Genomic DNA, 16,271 nt, shown 5'->3' with positions numbered 1-16,271 from the left:
CCTCCTGGTAGGAATGTATATCCCATACGTCACTAGCTCATGGACTCTTGTTAATATGAAAGAAATGAATTTATCAGGTAAGTTCTTACATAAATTATGTTTTTTTACCATTCTCCCGGATGGTTACTAAATTTAAACTATTTCAGCACATCGGCATGAAAAAGAATTGGTTCAAGGCCATTTCCTTTTGTTGTTATGACAATCGGCACTCATCCTCCTCTTACATGCACGTCACATGTAGTAAATACACCACCTAGATTGGGCCCGTAGGACATCATTAACACTCCTTGCTGTGCACAGACATATGTGCTTGCCCTATTGGTCTCACTAGACACATCTCTGTAGCCATGTGGGACCAATTCAACCAATTAGGGGGGGTAGAGCTAAGTTTGCCAGATGAGCTTAAAGTCCTGTACATCGATCAGTTTATTAAAAAATATCCTCTGATGAAGAAAGTACTATATTGCTTTTAAGACCTTTGAAACGCGTTAGTAAAGAATTTGAAAGAGACTTTTTGTTAGCAACTTTGACCTGGATGGCTGTTTTTACAACTGTATGACTTTGTAACTAAACTTGTGAAAGCTGTTTCACTTTTTGGATTGCGGTTTGCTGTTACTAATTGTGGGAGTTGTTAAGCCTGACTGATACCTCATAATGTATTGAGGTTGAACAATGTAAGCAGCTTTTACCTAAGAATACAATAACATTTTGTGTGATTTTATATACAGTATTGCACAATTTTTTGGTATTTTTGTCTCCTCCCATATATCCGGCCCCCTGTGACGTGGAAGGAGTAAGGAGAGAGAAGGATATCTAGCCATACCTAGGTTGCACTGAAGCAGACAATTGAACTGACGGATACAGGATCTGCTATTTAAAGATGTACAATACTTACCTCATTTGATTGAGGTCACTTCTAGTAAGTGGGCATTTTGTTTTACACATATATGTTGATATCATCAGATCTACAGTGAAAATTTCAAACGCCTGTTACAGCTATTTGTTGCTTTGAACATTAGGCTGGCAAGGACATTAACCAGCTCTAGCAACATTTTATATATTTGTCTATGAAGCATTTATTACCTAAACTATAATGAATTTTAAGGATTGTGATTATTTTTTGTTTAAATTTTTATTTCTATTTATATATTTTAGACAGTCACTTTTATGAGACAACTATCTCTTAATTTAATCACATTACTATATCCCAATAGAATTTTGGGTTAAGAACGTTTCCTTTTTTATTCTTTTGATTGGAATATTCTTATAACTGAATAGTGCGCCTTTTTCCACCCTTCCTACACATACTTCAGTTTTACAAATTTGGACATTAGATACTGTTGGGTGGGAACCCAGGTTTTTTTCTATGTTCAGGTATAAGGCAGCCTTAGTTAAACTTTACAGACTATACCGTCCCAGGATCTTTAACTTAGCGCTGATCTCGTTTAACTTTTCTCATATATACAGTATATATATATATATATGTGCCAAATATAAAATAAAAAATAAAGTACTTAGCAACATGCTCTCTGCTACTAGAGGAAAACAGTAGGAAGACATAGCCAGTGCTGAAACATAACAGCAGAGGATCTGGAATATGTGTATACTAACAGACCAACAGAAGAAGGCAAAGTCCTTGCGACATCCATGGAAAGGCTTGTAACTAAATACCAATAAGTAAAATATATACCACTTCAAATACATCCCTCCAACAATAACTGTACTCTGAGGGGAAATTGGTTTAGGAATCTTTGCCTCCTAGTGGTAGTGAAAATTCTCACCACCCGTATAAAAGAAATCAAAGATATTTAGCAGCAGGTTTCAAGAAGGGTAGTTTTGTAGACACAACAATTTTTAACATTTATCATGGGGGGAGGGGTTATGTTAAAGGGACAAAATACCCATATGCTAAATCACTTGAAAGTGATGCAGCATAACTGTAAAAAGGTGACAGAAAAATATCACCTGAGCATCTTGGTGTAAAAAAAAGATTTTACCTCAAAATCTTTTCAGCTCGCATTAGCAAGTGCTCTGAACAGATATCCTTTAAGCTTCTGTTGCTGCATGTTGAAAAAAAAAAGCAATCATCCAATTTTTGCCAATGTTACACTTTGCTTTACTGCGATCTCATGAGTTTTCACTGAAATCGAGAGATTTCCTAGAAAATCTCCTTAAATTGATGAGGGAAATTACATGACAGATGCCCTTAACAATGGGATGTGGCTGCCAATGAAATTTTGAGGTATGTATGTATTGGGTACTTGTAAAGCGCGGCTAATCACCCGTAAGGGTCTCAAGGCGCTGCTCATTTTATCGACCTCCGAAGGTTGAAAGACTGTGTGGACCTCGCTGGGGATCGAACCTGCAACCCTTGGGTCAGGCTAAAATAGCTTCCTTTTTCATATAGAGATGTTCAGGTAATATCCTTCTCAGCTTATTAGAGCTAGTGCTTCAACATTTGGGTATCATGTCTCTTTAAATAAGTGCAGATACTTAAAACGGGAAGGTTAAATGAGGTAAATGTAAAAATAAATCACAGAAGAATGAAATTATGTATTTAGGATGCAAGCAACTAAAGATAAAATACAGACTGAGTGGTACTTTAATAAAACAAACATGAGATAAATAGGACGTGACAATTAGAATTTCAGAAGATCTGGTTAGTACACAATACAATAAAACAAATTCTGGTAAGAGTACCATGATTTTTGGTTGCACATAAAGAGGTAAGGTATTATCAGCCCTGACTTTATTTCAAATATTCTGGAGACCGTATCTGAAGAAGGATACAAATAAACTATAAACTGTAAAATAAATAGATTTATTACAGAGGTGGATAAAAGCATTTCTCAAACAGCAACAACAGAATTGGCCAAGATCTGTAGTTGGAGGGTAGCCAGCTCAGAAACAATTTGCATAAGCACATATTTACAGATTAAGTTGTTCATTCATGGAACAGACTTCCAATAGAGGTAGAAGGTGAAAATTACAGTAAGCAAGAACACCTTAGATACATGCATAAGTTAGCCTGATAATTACTTGATATTATACTTTAGGTACCATCATAATCACTTATATGCAACAATATGGAAAAGGACAATTTGTTATATTATATTTTAAGATACTAGACACACACAAAAGGTTAATTCTCTGAAGGTATCAGGTTTACTCCAAAATTGGATCACTATGTTTTCAAAATGGATACCAAAACCATGAACAGGATTTTGCTGTCAAAAAGCTTGTCTTGTTATACTCTAAAACTCTATGGGTTTGTGTAGAGACAACCAACACTTTTTTTGGAAAGCCCCAGTGCATGCATATATCTATAAAAATTATTTTTAGGAAGCATACTAATATTAAATTAGTATATCAGTAGTACTCAAATTATGTCAACTGGTGGAAGATGGGAAGATACTGTAATCTCTAAGTCTTTGTAAGACTGTTCATATGGTCTTTAAAAAAAGATCACTCTTCCAGTGGAATTATAGTATGCTTTGCTTGTATCAAGACAGAATAATGCACTGTCCAGATTCAGTTAAGCTCTGTGTACAAAGCTTCTAATCACAGCAAGTGATATATCTATCTTCTTGGTCTGATCCATTCCTCCCTTTAGGGGCTGAACACCAAAACCAAATGAAAAGGATATACTCTTAAAATTTTTTGGTTATCAAAAACGTAATAATTAAAATTACTTAATATTTCAAATCAAGAGTTTAATTAATAAGTTTCCATTTAACCATTTTTTTTACTATGAGTGGAAGCCCAAACCTTTACCCTTATATGTATAAGCTTTCATCAATTAAAAAAAAAAAGAGGCAATTATATTTACTAGTGGAATGTTATGCCTCCAATGACAAGCAGTCTTCAGTTTCCTGACAAATGACAGTACTGGGTAATTTTTTAGTAAGCCAAACCATTTTAAAATGTGAAACCTGCACTGTTTAATAAAATATATGAGGGCTTGTCTGCCTACATCTGAAGTTGTTTGTAAGATCTACCCAGCAAAAGTTGCTTGAACATTTAACTGTTCAAGTTTAATGAACAAAAGCACAAGTAGCTGTCTTTCAAAGTAGGAAGGGTGAGGAACCTCTTGAGTGGCTTCTGAGAGTTTTTTAAAATCTCCAAAGGAAGGAATAAGACTATGGCAACCTGCCATGGATATTGTTCTACAAGAAAGGAAGTATGGTAAAGAAAAATAATATTAAGCTATACTAAATTGTGCCATGTAATTAAAACAAATTGTTTACATGACAAACCCTGCATTTATTGCAAGGAATGGGGAGACTTGAATAATCATACTTCACATACAGCATGTAATTATAGAAGTACTGTACTTTATCAATCAGGCGAGAATAATCTTATTAGTGTATCCCTCTCCCACAAATTAACATAAATCAAATACCAAACAAAGCTGAAGGAGACTTATTGCTTTTATTTAAACTTTGACACTGAACTGTACAACAGTTACCTGGATATTTTCTGCTGCAACTCAAAAACTACTGCACTCTTTTACCCAGCTTGTAAGTGACAGAAGGAGAAGAAATCATACTGTAAACAAGAGAAATTTAGTAACAAAAAGGACAACAGAAAAAGGTAAATTAGAGCAGTAGGTTCGGTTGAGCTTTACAGTCAATTTTTATTTTAATGAGTAATTTTCCAGCTGTTACACATTCCTCTAACGTTCCTCAAAGCCTGGCATGGGGAAAGCACGGGCAAACTTCTCCACACGCTGGCGTAGGCTTGAAATCCTATTCACAGTTTCTTGGTCCTCGAGAAGGAATTTCTTAAAGTCCTGAAGCTTATCTGAAGAGGCAGAAAAATAATGCAGATGGTAAATGATGATTTCTGATTATTTAACTTAAATAGAACTATATCTGTGACTGGGTTAAATGTAATTCTTGGTTGAAGACCATATGAATCAAGTGGTAACGTATTACATGAAGTTTATTAAAGTAATGGTAAACTTTCCACTTTTTTTATAATAAGATCCTGAATGTTAAAGGGACATTAAACCCAAACATTTTCTTTCATGATTCAGATAGTGAATGTAATTTTAAACAACTTTCCAATGTATTCCTATTTAATTTGCTTCATTTTTCAGATATCCTTTGTTGAAGAAATAGCAATGCACATGTATGAGCCAATCACATGAGGCATCTATGTGCAGCCACCAATCAGCAGCTACGGTGCCTATCTAGATATGCTTTTCAGCCATGGATATCAAGAGAATGAAACATATTAGATATTAGAAGTAAATTAGAAAGTTGTTTAAAATTGCATGCTCTTTCTTAATCATGAAAGAAAAAATATGGGTTTAATGTCCCTTTAATGATATTTTAGATGGACTTTAAAGGAACAGTCAACACCAGAATTGTTGTTGCTTAAAGAGATAGATAATCCCTTTATTAACCATATCCAAGTTTTGCATAACCACCAGTTAAGTTATAATAATACACGTTTTACCTCTGTAATTACCTTGTATCTAAGCCTCTGCAGACTGCCCCCTTATTTCAGTTCTTTAGACAGACTTGCATTTTAGCCAATCATTGCTCACTCCTAGGTAACTTCACGAACGAAAGTTATAAACCAGGCAATAAAGTAGAGTTTGTGTTTATTTTATTGTCTGGTTTATATCCGTTCCTAATTGTTTGCAGCAGGACAATGAGATAAGGTTAAAACTTAAGTTTAGACATGGCGGCGTCCATTACTTTCTAGGGGTACTTAAAAAAACTATTTTCAGAGTTAAATTACAAGAAAAGGGGACAAAATAAATAACGAAAACATTATTGCTAAGTTTTTATTTAACTACACATAATTAAACATTTTATATTACAATCTAATATCCCTGCTTAAAGGAAGGTTATAACGCCTAATAAATAGTGCAGAGGTCAAAATCACAAAATCTTTTTAAAATAACCATGGAATATAAGGTTGAACTACAAATGGCTAAAATGTTTTTTTTTGTTTTTTGTTTTTTTTTAAATGATGGTTATAAATAAGGGTTTTCAAGTTCATATATATTCATGCATGCACACAAATTCTTAATCTATATACATTCTCTACACAAGAGCGTATACATACTTGTCTTGCTTTTCACATCCAGACCAATCTGTATTCCTTCATCAATGAAGTCAACAACTTTTTCAAAGTCAGCCTCTTTAAAACAACGTGATGTTAGAGCCGGGGCACCTACAACAAAGAAATACATTTTTTTACACTGGCAACCAATGGAAGACATTAACATTTTTTCATAGGTTATATTACGAAGTAATCAATTCAGAAATAAGATTGATATACATTGTTATTTACCTTTGAGCACTACACTTGTTTGTTTTCTTAAAGTAAATAAGAACAGAAAAAGTCTTCCTGTTTAAGAAGTGAACAAGTACTAGTGGCTTGTTATTGGTAACAACTCATTACTTATATCAATAGTCTTCTACAGTGTCTGTCTGCCTTTCTTACAGGGCTCATAGTGTGACTCGTACAGCCATGAATTCCTCCTTGACCATTTTAGTGAGGCCAGGATTATAGAGGCATAAAAACCACACAATTACAAGACTTTTCTGCAGTAAGACAATTAAATAACAGGTCAGCCGAGTGTGAAAGCATTGTGACCAGGAGTATAATTCCCATGAGTAATGGATCATGGACTCTCACCACATTTTGTTTTTTACAGAGAGATTTTCAGGTGATATTTTCTAGTTAGTTTTTCACAGCTATGCTTTAACATTTGGGTTAATGCATCATTTAAAGGGACAGCTTTTCATATTGTAAACATGGTTCTTTCTAAATGCATTTAAGATTTATGTTTCAGGTTTCCCAAGAAATCTGTAAAGAAGAGACTCCTTAATATCCTGATAATTAGGAAAGAATGACAGAGCAACCTCTGAATGAATATTGTGAGAACTGACTACCATTAGAGGAAATACTCTTTTATTCAGATAAGGCAGTGTGTTCTAGTGAGTGTGTGGGTGTGTTCGTGTGTGTGCTTGCGTGATATATATATACACACACACACACATATATATACACACACATATAAATATATATATATATATATATATATATATATATATATATACATATTATACACACACACACACATATATACACACATAGAAATATATATATATATATATAAATAAATATATATCTATATATATATATATATAAATATACATATTATACACACACACACACATATACTGTCAACGCAAGCACAAGTAAATTAGTATTGGAATATTTTTTATCTATTTTGAATTTAGAAAAATTTTAACATTCAAATGCAAGAATACGGAGGATGGCAAACATGGTATTTATGGGTCAATTTCTTCTGTAGTAGGGACAGCTTATTGGGTAGTGGCTGTGTCTGGATGTCAGAGGGAAAAACGATCATAAATCATGTAGATGCACAGCTGAAAATTCTAAATAACTACTAATAAATGGAATAAAGGCAAAACTCTCAAATATTAATGAAAAAAAAGAAACTGTATGAAAAATGGCAAATTAGAATATGAGAAATTCAAAATAGCAGAAGGAATCTAAAGAGGGAAAGAGTGTTATGATTGCACATTATAGCCAAATTGATGGTGATAAGAGTCCATGATCCATTACTGCTGGGAATTACCTTTCCTGCAACTAGGAGGGGGGAAAGATTCCTGCAACTAGGAGGGGGGGAAGATTCCCAAACCTCAGAGCTCTATATAAACCCTCCCACCTCTATAGTGATCAGTCTGATGTATGGCCAAGCTGACAGAGGTGAGAATGAAACTGAGTAAAATAGAGATGGGAAAAAAAGGGCGTCCCAAAAATAAATCAAAAAATTATTTCAAAAGAGTAGGGTAAGGTCTCGTGGACTCATCACCATGAAAGAAAGGAATCAGGTAAGATATAAATTATGTTTTCTTTCATATAGGTGATAAGAGTCCATGATCCATTACTCCTGGGAACCAATACCCAAGCTGTAGCAGAGGCCATGAGTAATTGAGAAAAAAAAAAAGGGGAGGGATAGACCTCCTTTTACCAAAAGAAAAAACAAAAACAATTTTTATAGAAGCAATTTAAAAACAGAAGACCGAGTCCTAGACAGAAACAACTGCCTGAAGAACGCGCCTACCAAAAATAGCTTCAGATGAAGCAAAAACCTCAAAATGGTAGAATTTATTAAAAGTGTGCAAGGATGACCAAGTAGCTGCCTTGCAAATTTGTTCCCTTAGAGGCCTCATTCTTAAATGCCCAGGAAGTGGCTACATATGAAGTTATGAAGAAGTCTCTCAAAAGAATTCTTAGAATTAGGACAAAGGGAAGAAAGTTCTCAAAACAGCCTTATAAATCAAATAAGGACTATCAGAAGAAAGTGCAGACAAGTCAGACACTCTTCAAGCAGATGAAATAACCAAAAGAAATAAAACTTTCCAGGAAATAATTTAATATCCACCGTATGCATAGGTTCAAAAGGAGGAGACGGCAAAACTTTCAGAACCAAATTAAGATTCTAAGAATTAGGTTTAATTATAGGCTTTATTCTAGATAATGCCTGAACAAAACTATGCACAACAGAGAGCAGAAAACATAATTTATGTAAGAACTTACCTGATAAATTCATTTATTTCATATTAGCAAGAGTCCATGAGCTAGTGACGTATGGGATATACATTCCTACCAGGAGGGGCAAAGTTTCCCAAACCTCAAAATGCCTATAAATACACCCCTCACCACACCCACAAATCAGTTTAACGAATAGCCAAGAAGTGGGGTGATAAGAAAAAAGTGCGAAAGCATATAAAATAAGGAATTGGAATAATTGTGCTTTATACAAAAAAATCATAACCACCTCAAAAAAGGGTGGGCCTCATGGACTCTGCTAATATGAAAGAAATGAATTTATCAGGTAAGTTCTTACATAAATTATGTTTTCTTTCATGTAATTAGCAAAAGTCCATGAGCTAGTGACGTATGGGATAATGAATACCCAAGATGTGGATCTTCCACGCAAGAGTCACTAGAGAGGGAGAGATAAAATAAAGACAGCCAATTCCGCTGAAAAATAATCCACACCCCAAAACAAAGTTTAAATCTTATAATGAAAAAAACTGAAATTATAAGCAGAAGAATCAAACTGAAACAGCTGCCTGAAGTACTTTTCTACCAAAAACTGCTTCAGAAGAAGAAAACACACCAAAATGGTAGAATTTTGTAAAAGTATGCAAAGACGACCAAGTTGCTGCTTTGCAAATCTGATCAACCGAAGCTTCATTCCTAAATGCCCAGGAAGTAGAGACTGACCTAGTCGAATGAGCTGTAATCCTTTGAGGCGGAGTTCTACCCAACTCGACATAAGCATGATGAATCAAGGATTTTAACCAAGATGCCAAAGAAAAGGCAGAAGCCTTTTGACCTTTCGTAGAACCAGAAAAGATAACAAATAGACTAGAAGTCTTTCGGAAATCTTTAGTAGCTTCAACATAATATTTCAAAGCTCTAACTACATCCAAAGAATGCAACGATCTTTCCTTAGAGTTCTTAGGATTAGGACACAACGAAGGAACCACAATTTCTCTACTAATGTTGTTAGAATTTACAACCTTAGGTAAAAATTTAAACGAAGTTCGCAAAACCGCCTTATCCTGATGAAAAATCAGAAAAGGAGACTCACAAGAAAGAGCAGATAATTCAGAAACTTCTAGCAGAAGAGATGGCCAAAAGAAACAAAACTTTCCAAGAAAGTAATTTAATATCCAGCAAATGTATAGGTTCAAACGGAGGAGCTTGAAGAGCCCCCAGAACCAAATTCAAACTCCAAGGAGGAGAAATTGACCTAATGACAGGTTTTATACGAACCAAAGCCTGTACAAAACAATGAATATCAGGAAGATTAGCAATCTTTCTGTGAAAAAGAACAGAAAGAGCAGAGATTTGTCCTTTCAAGGAACTTGCAGACAAATCTTTATCCAAACCATCCTGAAGAAACTGTAAGATTCTAGGAATTCTAAAAGAATGCCAAGACAAATGATGAGAAGAACACCAAGAAATGTAAGTCTTCCAGACTCGATAATATATCTTCCTAGACACAGATTTACGAGCCTGTAACATAGTATTAATTACGGAGTCAGAGAAACCTCTATGACTGAAAATCAAGCGTTCAATCTCCATACCTTCAAATTTAAGGATTTGAGATACTGATGGAAAAAAGGACCTTGCGATAGAAGGTCTGGTCTTAACGGAAGAGTCCACGGTTGGCAAGTAGCCATCCGAACAAGATCCGCATACCAAAACCGGTGAGGCCATGCTGGAGCCACCAGCAGAACAAACGAACGCTCCTTTAGAATCTTGGAAATCACTCTTGGAAGAAGAACTAGAGGCGGAAAGATATAGGCAGGATGATACTTCCAAGGAAGTGACAATGCATCCACTGCTTCCGCCTGAGGATCCCTGGATCTGGACAGATACCTGGGAAGCTTCTTGTTTAGATGAGAAGCCATCAGATCTATTTCTGGAATTCCCCACATTTGAACAATCTGAAGAAATACCTCTGGGTGAAGAGACCATTCGCCCGGATGTAATGTTTGGCGACTAAGATAATCCGCTTCCCAATTGTCTATACCTGGGATATGAACCGCAGAAATTAGACAGGAGCTGGATTCCGCCCATACAAGTATTCAAGATACTTCTTTCATAGCCAGAGGACTGTGAGTCCCTCCTTGATGATTGACATATGCCACGGTTGTGACATTGTCTTTCTGAAAACAAATGAATGACTCTCTCTTTAGAAGAGGCCACGACTGAAGAGCTCTGAAAATCGCACAGAGTTCCAAAATGTTGATTGGTAATCTCGCCTCCTGAGATTCCCAAACCCCTTGTGCTGTCAGAGACCCCCATACAGCTCCCCAACCTGTCAGACTTGCATCTGTTGAGATCACAGTCCAGGTTGGAAGAACAAAAGAAGCCCCCTGAACTAAACGATGATGGTCGGTCCACCACGTCAGAGAGTGTCGTACAATTGGTTTTTAAGATATTAATTGTGATATCTTTGTATAATCCTTGCACCACTGGTTCAGCATACAGAGCTGAAGAGGTCGCATGTGAAAATGAGCAAAGGGGATCGCGTCCGATGCAGCAGTCATAAGACCTAGAATTTCCATGCATAAGGCTACCGAAGGGAATGATTGAGACTGAAGGTTTCGACAAGCTGAAACCAATTTTAGACGTCTCTTATCCGTTAGTGACAGAGTCATGGACACTGAATCTATCTGGAAACCTAAAGGTTACCCTTGTCTGAGGAATCAACAAACTCTTTGGTAAATTGATCCTCCAACCATGTCCTCGAAGAAACGATACAAGTCGATTCGTATGAGATTCTGCTAAATGTGAAGACTGAGCAAGTACCAAGATATCGTCCAAATAAGGAAATACCACAATACCCTGTTCTCTGATTACAGATAGAAGGGCACCGAGAACCTTTGTAAAAATCCTTGGAGCTGTTGCTAGGCAAACGGCAGAGCCACAAACTGGTAATGCTTGTCTAGAAAAGAGAATCTCAGAAACTGATAGTGATCTGGATGAATCGGAATATGCAGATATGCATCTTGTAAATCTATTGTGGACATATAATGCCCTTGCTGAACAAAAGGCAGGATAGTCCTTATAGTTACCATTTTGAATGTTGGTATCCTTACATAACTATTCAATATTTTTAAATCCAGAACTGGTCTGAAGGAATTCTCATTCTTTGGTACAATGAAGAGAATTGAGTAAAACCCCAGCCCCTGTTCCAAAACTGGAACTGGCACAATTACTCCAGCCAACTCTAGATCTGAAACACATTTCAGAAATGCTTGAGCCTTCACTGGATTTATTGGGATACAGGAAAGAAAAAATCTTCTTGCAGGAGGCCTTATCTTGAAGCCTATTCTGTACCCTTGAGAAACAATATTCTGAATCCAAAGATTGTGAATCGAATTGATCCAAATTTCTTTGAAAAAACGTAATCTGCCCCCTACCAGCTGGGCTGGAATGAGGGCCGCACCTTCATGTGGACTTGGGAGCTGGCTTTGGCTTCCTAAAAGGCTTGGATTTATTCCAGACTGGAGATGGTTTCCAAACTGATACTGCTCCTGTAGGGGAAGGATCAGGTTTTTGTTCCTTATTGTGACGAAAGGAACAAAAACGATTAGCAGACCTAAATTTACCTTTAGATATTTTATCCTGTGGTAAAAAAGTTCCTTTCCCCCCAGTAACAGTTGAAATAATAGAATCCAACTGTGAAGCAAACAATTTATTACCTTGGAAAGAAAGGGACAGCAAAGTTGACTTAGAAGACATATCAGCATTCCAAGTTTTAAGCCATAAAGCTCTTCTAGCTAAAACAGCTAAAGACATATACCTGACATCAACCCCAATGATATCAAAGATGGCATAACAAATAAAGTTATTAGCATGTTGAAGAAGATTAACAATGCTATGAGTATTATGGTCTGTTACTTGTTGTGCTAAAGCTTCCAACCAGAAAGTTGAAGCTGCAGCAACATCCGCCAAAGATATAGCATGTCTAAGAAGATTACCTGAACATAAGTAAGCTTTTCTTAGAAAGGATTCAATTTTCCTATCTAAAGGATCCTTAAAGGAAGTACTATCTGCCGTAGGAATAGTAGTATGTTTAGCAAGAGTGGAGATAGCCCCATCAACCTTAGGGATTTTGTCCCAAAACTCTAATCTGTCAGATGGCACAGGATATAATTGCTTAAACCGTTTAGAAGGAGTAAATGAATTACCCAAATTATTCCATTCCCTAGAAATTACTTCAGAAATAGCATCAGGGACGGGAAAAACCTCTGGAATAACTACAGGAGGTTTAAAAACTGTATTCAAACGTTTAGATTTAGTATCAAGAGGACCAGATTCCTCTATTTCTAATGCAATTAAGACTTCTTTAAGTAAAGAACGAATAAATTCCATTTTAAATAAATATAAAGATTTATCAGTATCAACCTCTGAAACAGAATCCTCTGAACCAGAAAAATCATTATCAGAATCAGAATGATGATGTTCATTTAAAAATTCATCTGAAAAATGAGAAGTTTTAAAAGACTTTTTACGTTTACTAGAAGGAGGAATAACAGACATAGCCTTCTTAATAGATTTAGAAACAAAATCTCTTATGTTAACAGGAACACCCTGAATATTAGATGTTGATGGAACAGCAACAGGTAATGGAACATTACTAAAGGAAATCTTATCTGCATTAACAAGTTTGTCATGACATTCATTACAAACAACAGCCGGAGGAACAGATACCATAAGTTTACAACAAATACACTTATCTTTGGTAGATCCAGCATCAGGCAGTAATTTTCCAGAAGTATCTTCTGATTCAGGGTCAATCTGAGACATCTTGCAATATGTAATAGAAAAAACAACATATAAAGCAAAATTGATCAAATTCCTTAAATGACAGTTTCAGGAATGGGACAAAATGCCAATGAACAAGCTTCTAGCAAGCAGAAGCAAATAAACAATGAGACTTAAATAATGTGCAGACAATAACGACGCCCAGATTTTTTAGCGCCAAAAACAGAATTTATGTTTACCTGATAAATTACTTTCTCCAACGGTGTGTCCGGTCCACGGCGTCATCCTTACTTGTGGGATATTCTCTTCCCCAACAGGAAATGGCAAAGAGCCCAGCAAAGCTGGTCACATGATCCCTCCTAGGCTCCGCCTACCCCAGTCATTCGACCGACGTTAAGGAGGAATATTTGCATAGGAGAAACCATATGGTACCGTGGTGACTGTAGTTAAAGAAAATAAATTATCAGACCTGATTAAAAAAACCAGGGCGGGCCGTGGACCGGACACACCGTTGGAGAAAGTAATTTATCAGGTAAACATAAATTCTGTTTTCTCCAACATTGGTGTGTCCGGTCCACGGCGTCATCCTTACTTGTGGGAACCAATACCAAAGCTTTAGGACACGGATGAAGGGAGGGAGCAAATCAGGTCACCTAAATGGAAGGCACCACGGCTTGCAAAACCTTTCTCCCAAAAATAGCCTCAGAAGAAGCAAAAGTATCAAACTTGTAAAATTTGGTAAAAGTGTGCAGTGAAGACCAAGTCGCTGCCCTACATATCTGATCAACAGAAGCCTCGTTCTTGAAGGCCCATGTGGAAGCCACAGCCCTAGTGGAATGAGCTGTGATTCTTTCGGGAGGCTGCCGTCCGGCAGTCTCGTAAGCCAATCTGATGATGCTTTTAATCCAAAAAGAGAGAGAGGTAGAAGTTGCTTTTTGACCTCTCCTTTTACCAGAATAAACAACAAACAAGGAAGATGTTTGTCTAAAATCCTTTGTAGCATCTAAATAGAATTTTAGAGCGCGAACAACATCCAAATTGTGCAACAAACGTTCCTTCTTTGAAACTGGTTTCGGACACAGAGAAGGTACGATAATCTCCTGGTTAATGTTTTTGTTAGAAACAACTTTTGGAAGAAAACCAGGTTTAGTACGTAAAACCACCTTATCTGCATGGAACACCAGATAAGGAGGAGAACACTGCAGAGCAGATAATTCTGAAACTCTTCTAGCAGAAGAGATTGCAACTAAAAACAAAACTTTCCAAGATAATAACTTAATATCAACGGAATGTAAGGGTTCAAACGGAACCCCCTGAAGAACTGAAAGAACTAAATTGAGACTCCAAGGAGGAGTCAAAGGTTTGTAAACAGGCTTAATTCTAACCAGAGCCTGAACAAAGGCTTGAACATCTGGCACAGCTGCCAGCTTTTTGTGAAGTAACACAGACAAGGCAGAAATCTGTCCCTTCAGGGAACTTGCAGATAATCCTTTTTCCAATCCTTCTTGAAGGAAGGATAGAATCTTAGGAATCTTAACCTTGTCCCAAGGGAATCCTTTAGATTCACACCAACAGATATATTTTTTCCAAATTTTGTGGTAAATCTTTCTAGTTACAGGCTTTCTGGCCTGAACAAGAGTATCGATAACAGAATCTGAGAACCCTCGCTTCGATAAGATCAAGCGTTCAATCTCCAAGCAGTCAGCTGGAGTGAAACCAGGTTCGGATGTTCGAACGGACCCTGAACAAGAAGGTCTCGTCTCAAAGGTAGCTTCCAAGGAGGAGCCGATGACATATTCACCAGATCTGCATACCAAGTCCTGCGTGGCCACGCAGGAGCTATCAAGATCACCGACGCCCTCTCCTGATTGATCCTGGCTACCAGCCTGGGGATGAGAGGGAACGGCGGGAACACATAAGCTAGTTTGAAGGTCCAAGGTGCTACTAGTGCATCCACTAGAGCCGCCTTGGGATCCCTGGATCTGGACCCGTAGCAAGGAACTTTGAAGTTCTGACGAGAGGCCATCAGATCCATGTCTGGAATGCCCCACAGCTGAGTGACTTGGGCAAAGATTTCCGGATGGAGTTCCCACTCGCCCGGATGCAATGTCTGACGACTCAGAAAATCCGCTTCCCAATTTTCCACTCCTGGGATGTGGATAGCGGACAGGTGGCAGGAGTGAGACTCCGCCCATAGAATGATTTTGGTCACTTCTTCCATCGCTAGGGAACTCCTTGTTCCCCCCTGATGGTTGATGTACGCAACAGTTGTCATGTTGTCTGATTGAAACCGTATGAACTTGGCCCTCGCTAGCTGAGGCCAAGCCTTGAGAGCATTGAATATCGCTCTCAGTTCCAGAATATTTATCGGTAGAAGAGATTCTTCCCGAGACCAAAGACCCTGAGCTTTCAGGGATCCCCAGACCGCGCCCCAGCCCATCAGACTGGCGTCGGTCGTGACAATGACCCACTCTGGTCTGCGGAATGTCATCCCTCGTGACAGGTTGTCCAGGGACAGCCACCAACGGAGTGAGTCTCTGGTCCTCTGATTTACTTGTATCTTCGGAGACAAGTCTGTATAATCCCCATTCCACTGACTGAGCATGCACAGTTGTAATGGTCTTAGATGAATGCGCGCAAAAGGAACTATGTCCATAGCCGCTACCATCAACCCGATCACTTCCATGCACTGAGCTATGGAAGGAAGAGGAACGGAATGAAGTATCCGACAAGAGTCTAGAAGCTTTGTTTTTCTGGCCTCTGTCAGAAATATCCTCATTTCTAAGGAGTCTATTATTGTTCCCAAGAAGGGAACCCTTGTTGACGGAGATAGAGAACTCTTTTCCACGTTCACTTTCCATCCGTGAGATCTGAGAAAGGCCAGGACGATGTCCGTGTGAGCCTTTGCTTGAGGAAGGGACGAC

At 37.5% G+C, this 16,271-nt stretch overlaps 1 protein-coding gene across 1 annotated transcript in view; it reads right to left on the bottom strand.

The window, feature by feature from the left end:
• Positions 1-4,412: 4,412 nt before the first annotated feature.
• SHMT2 (serine hydroxymethyltransferase 2) overlaps positions 4,413-16,271 on the bottom strand; it is a 290,678-nt gene continuing 278,819 nt past the window's right edge. The window contains 2 exon segments of the mRNA XM_053708176.1: positions 4,413-4,803; positions 6,082-6,189. Coding sequence (XP_053564151.1) covers positions 4,676-4,803; positions 6,082-6,189 — 236 coding nt within the window. The 3' untranslated portion in view covers positions 4,413-4,675.

Source organism: Bombina bombina, chromosome 3 (assembly GCF_027579735.1).
Source record: "Bombina bombina isolate aBomBom1 chromosome 3, aBomBom1.pri, whole genome shotgun sequence".
Lineage (NCBI taxonomy): Eukaryota > Metazoa > Chordata > Amphibia > Anura > Bombinatoridae > Bombina > Bombina bombina.
The sequence above is the reverse complement of the archived record's forward strand: the minus strand, read 5'-3'. Positions and strand labels throughout refer to the sequence as shown.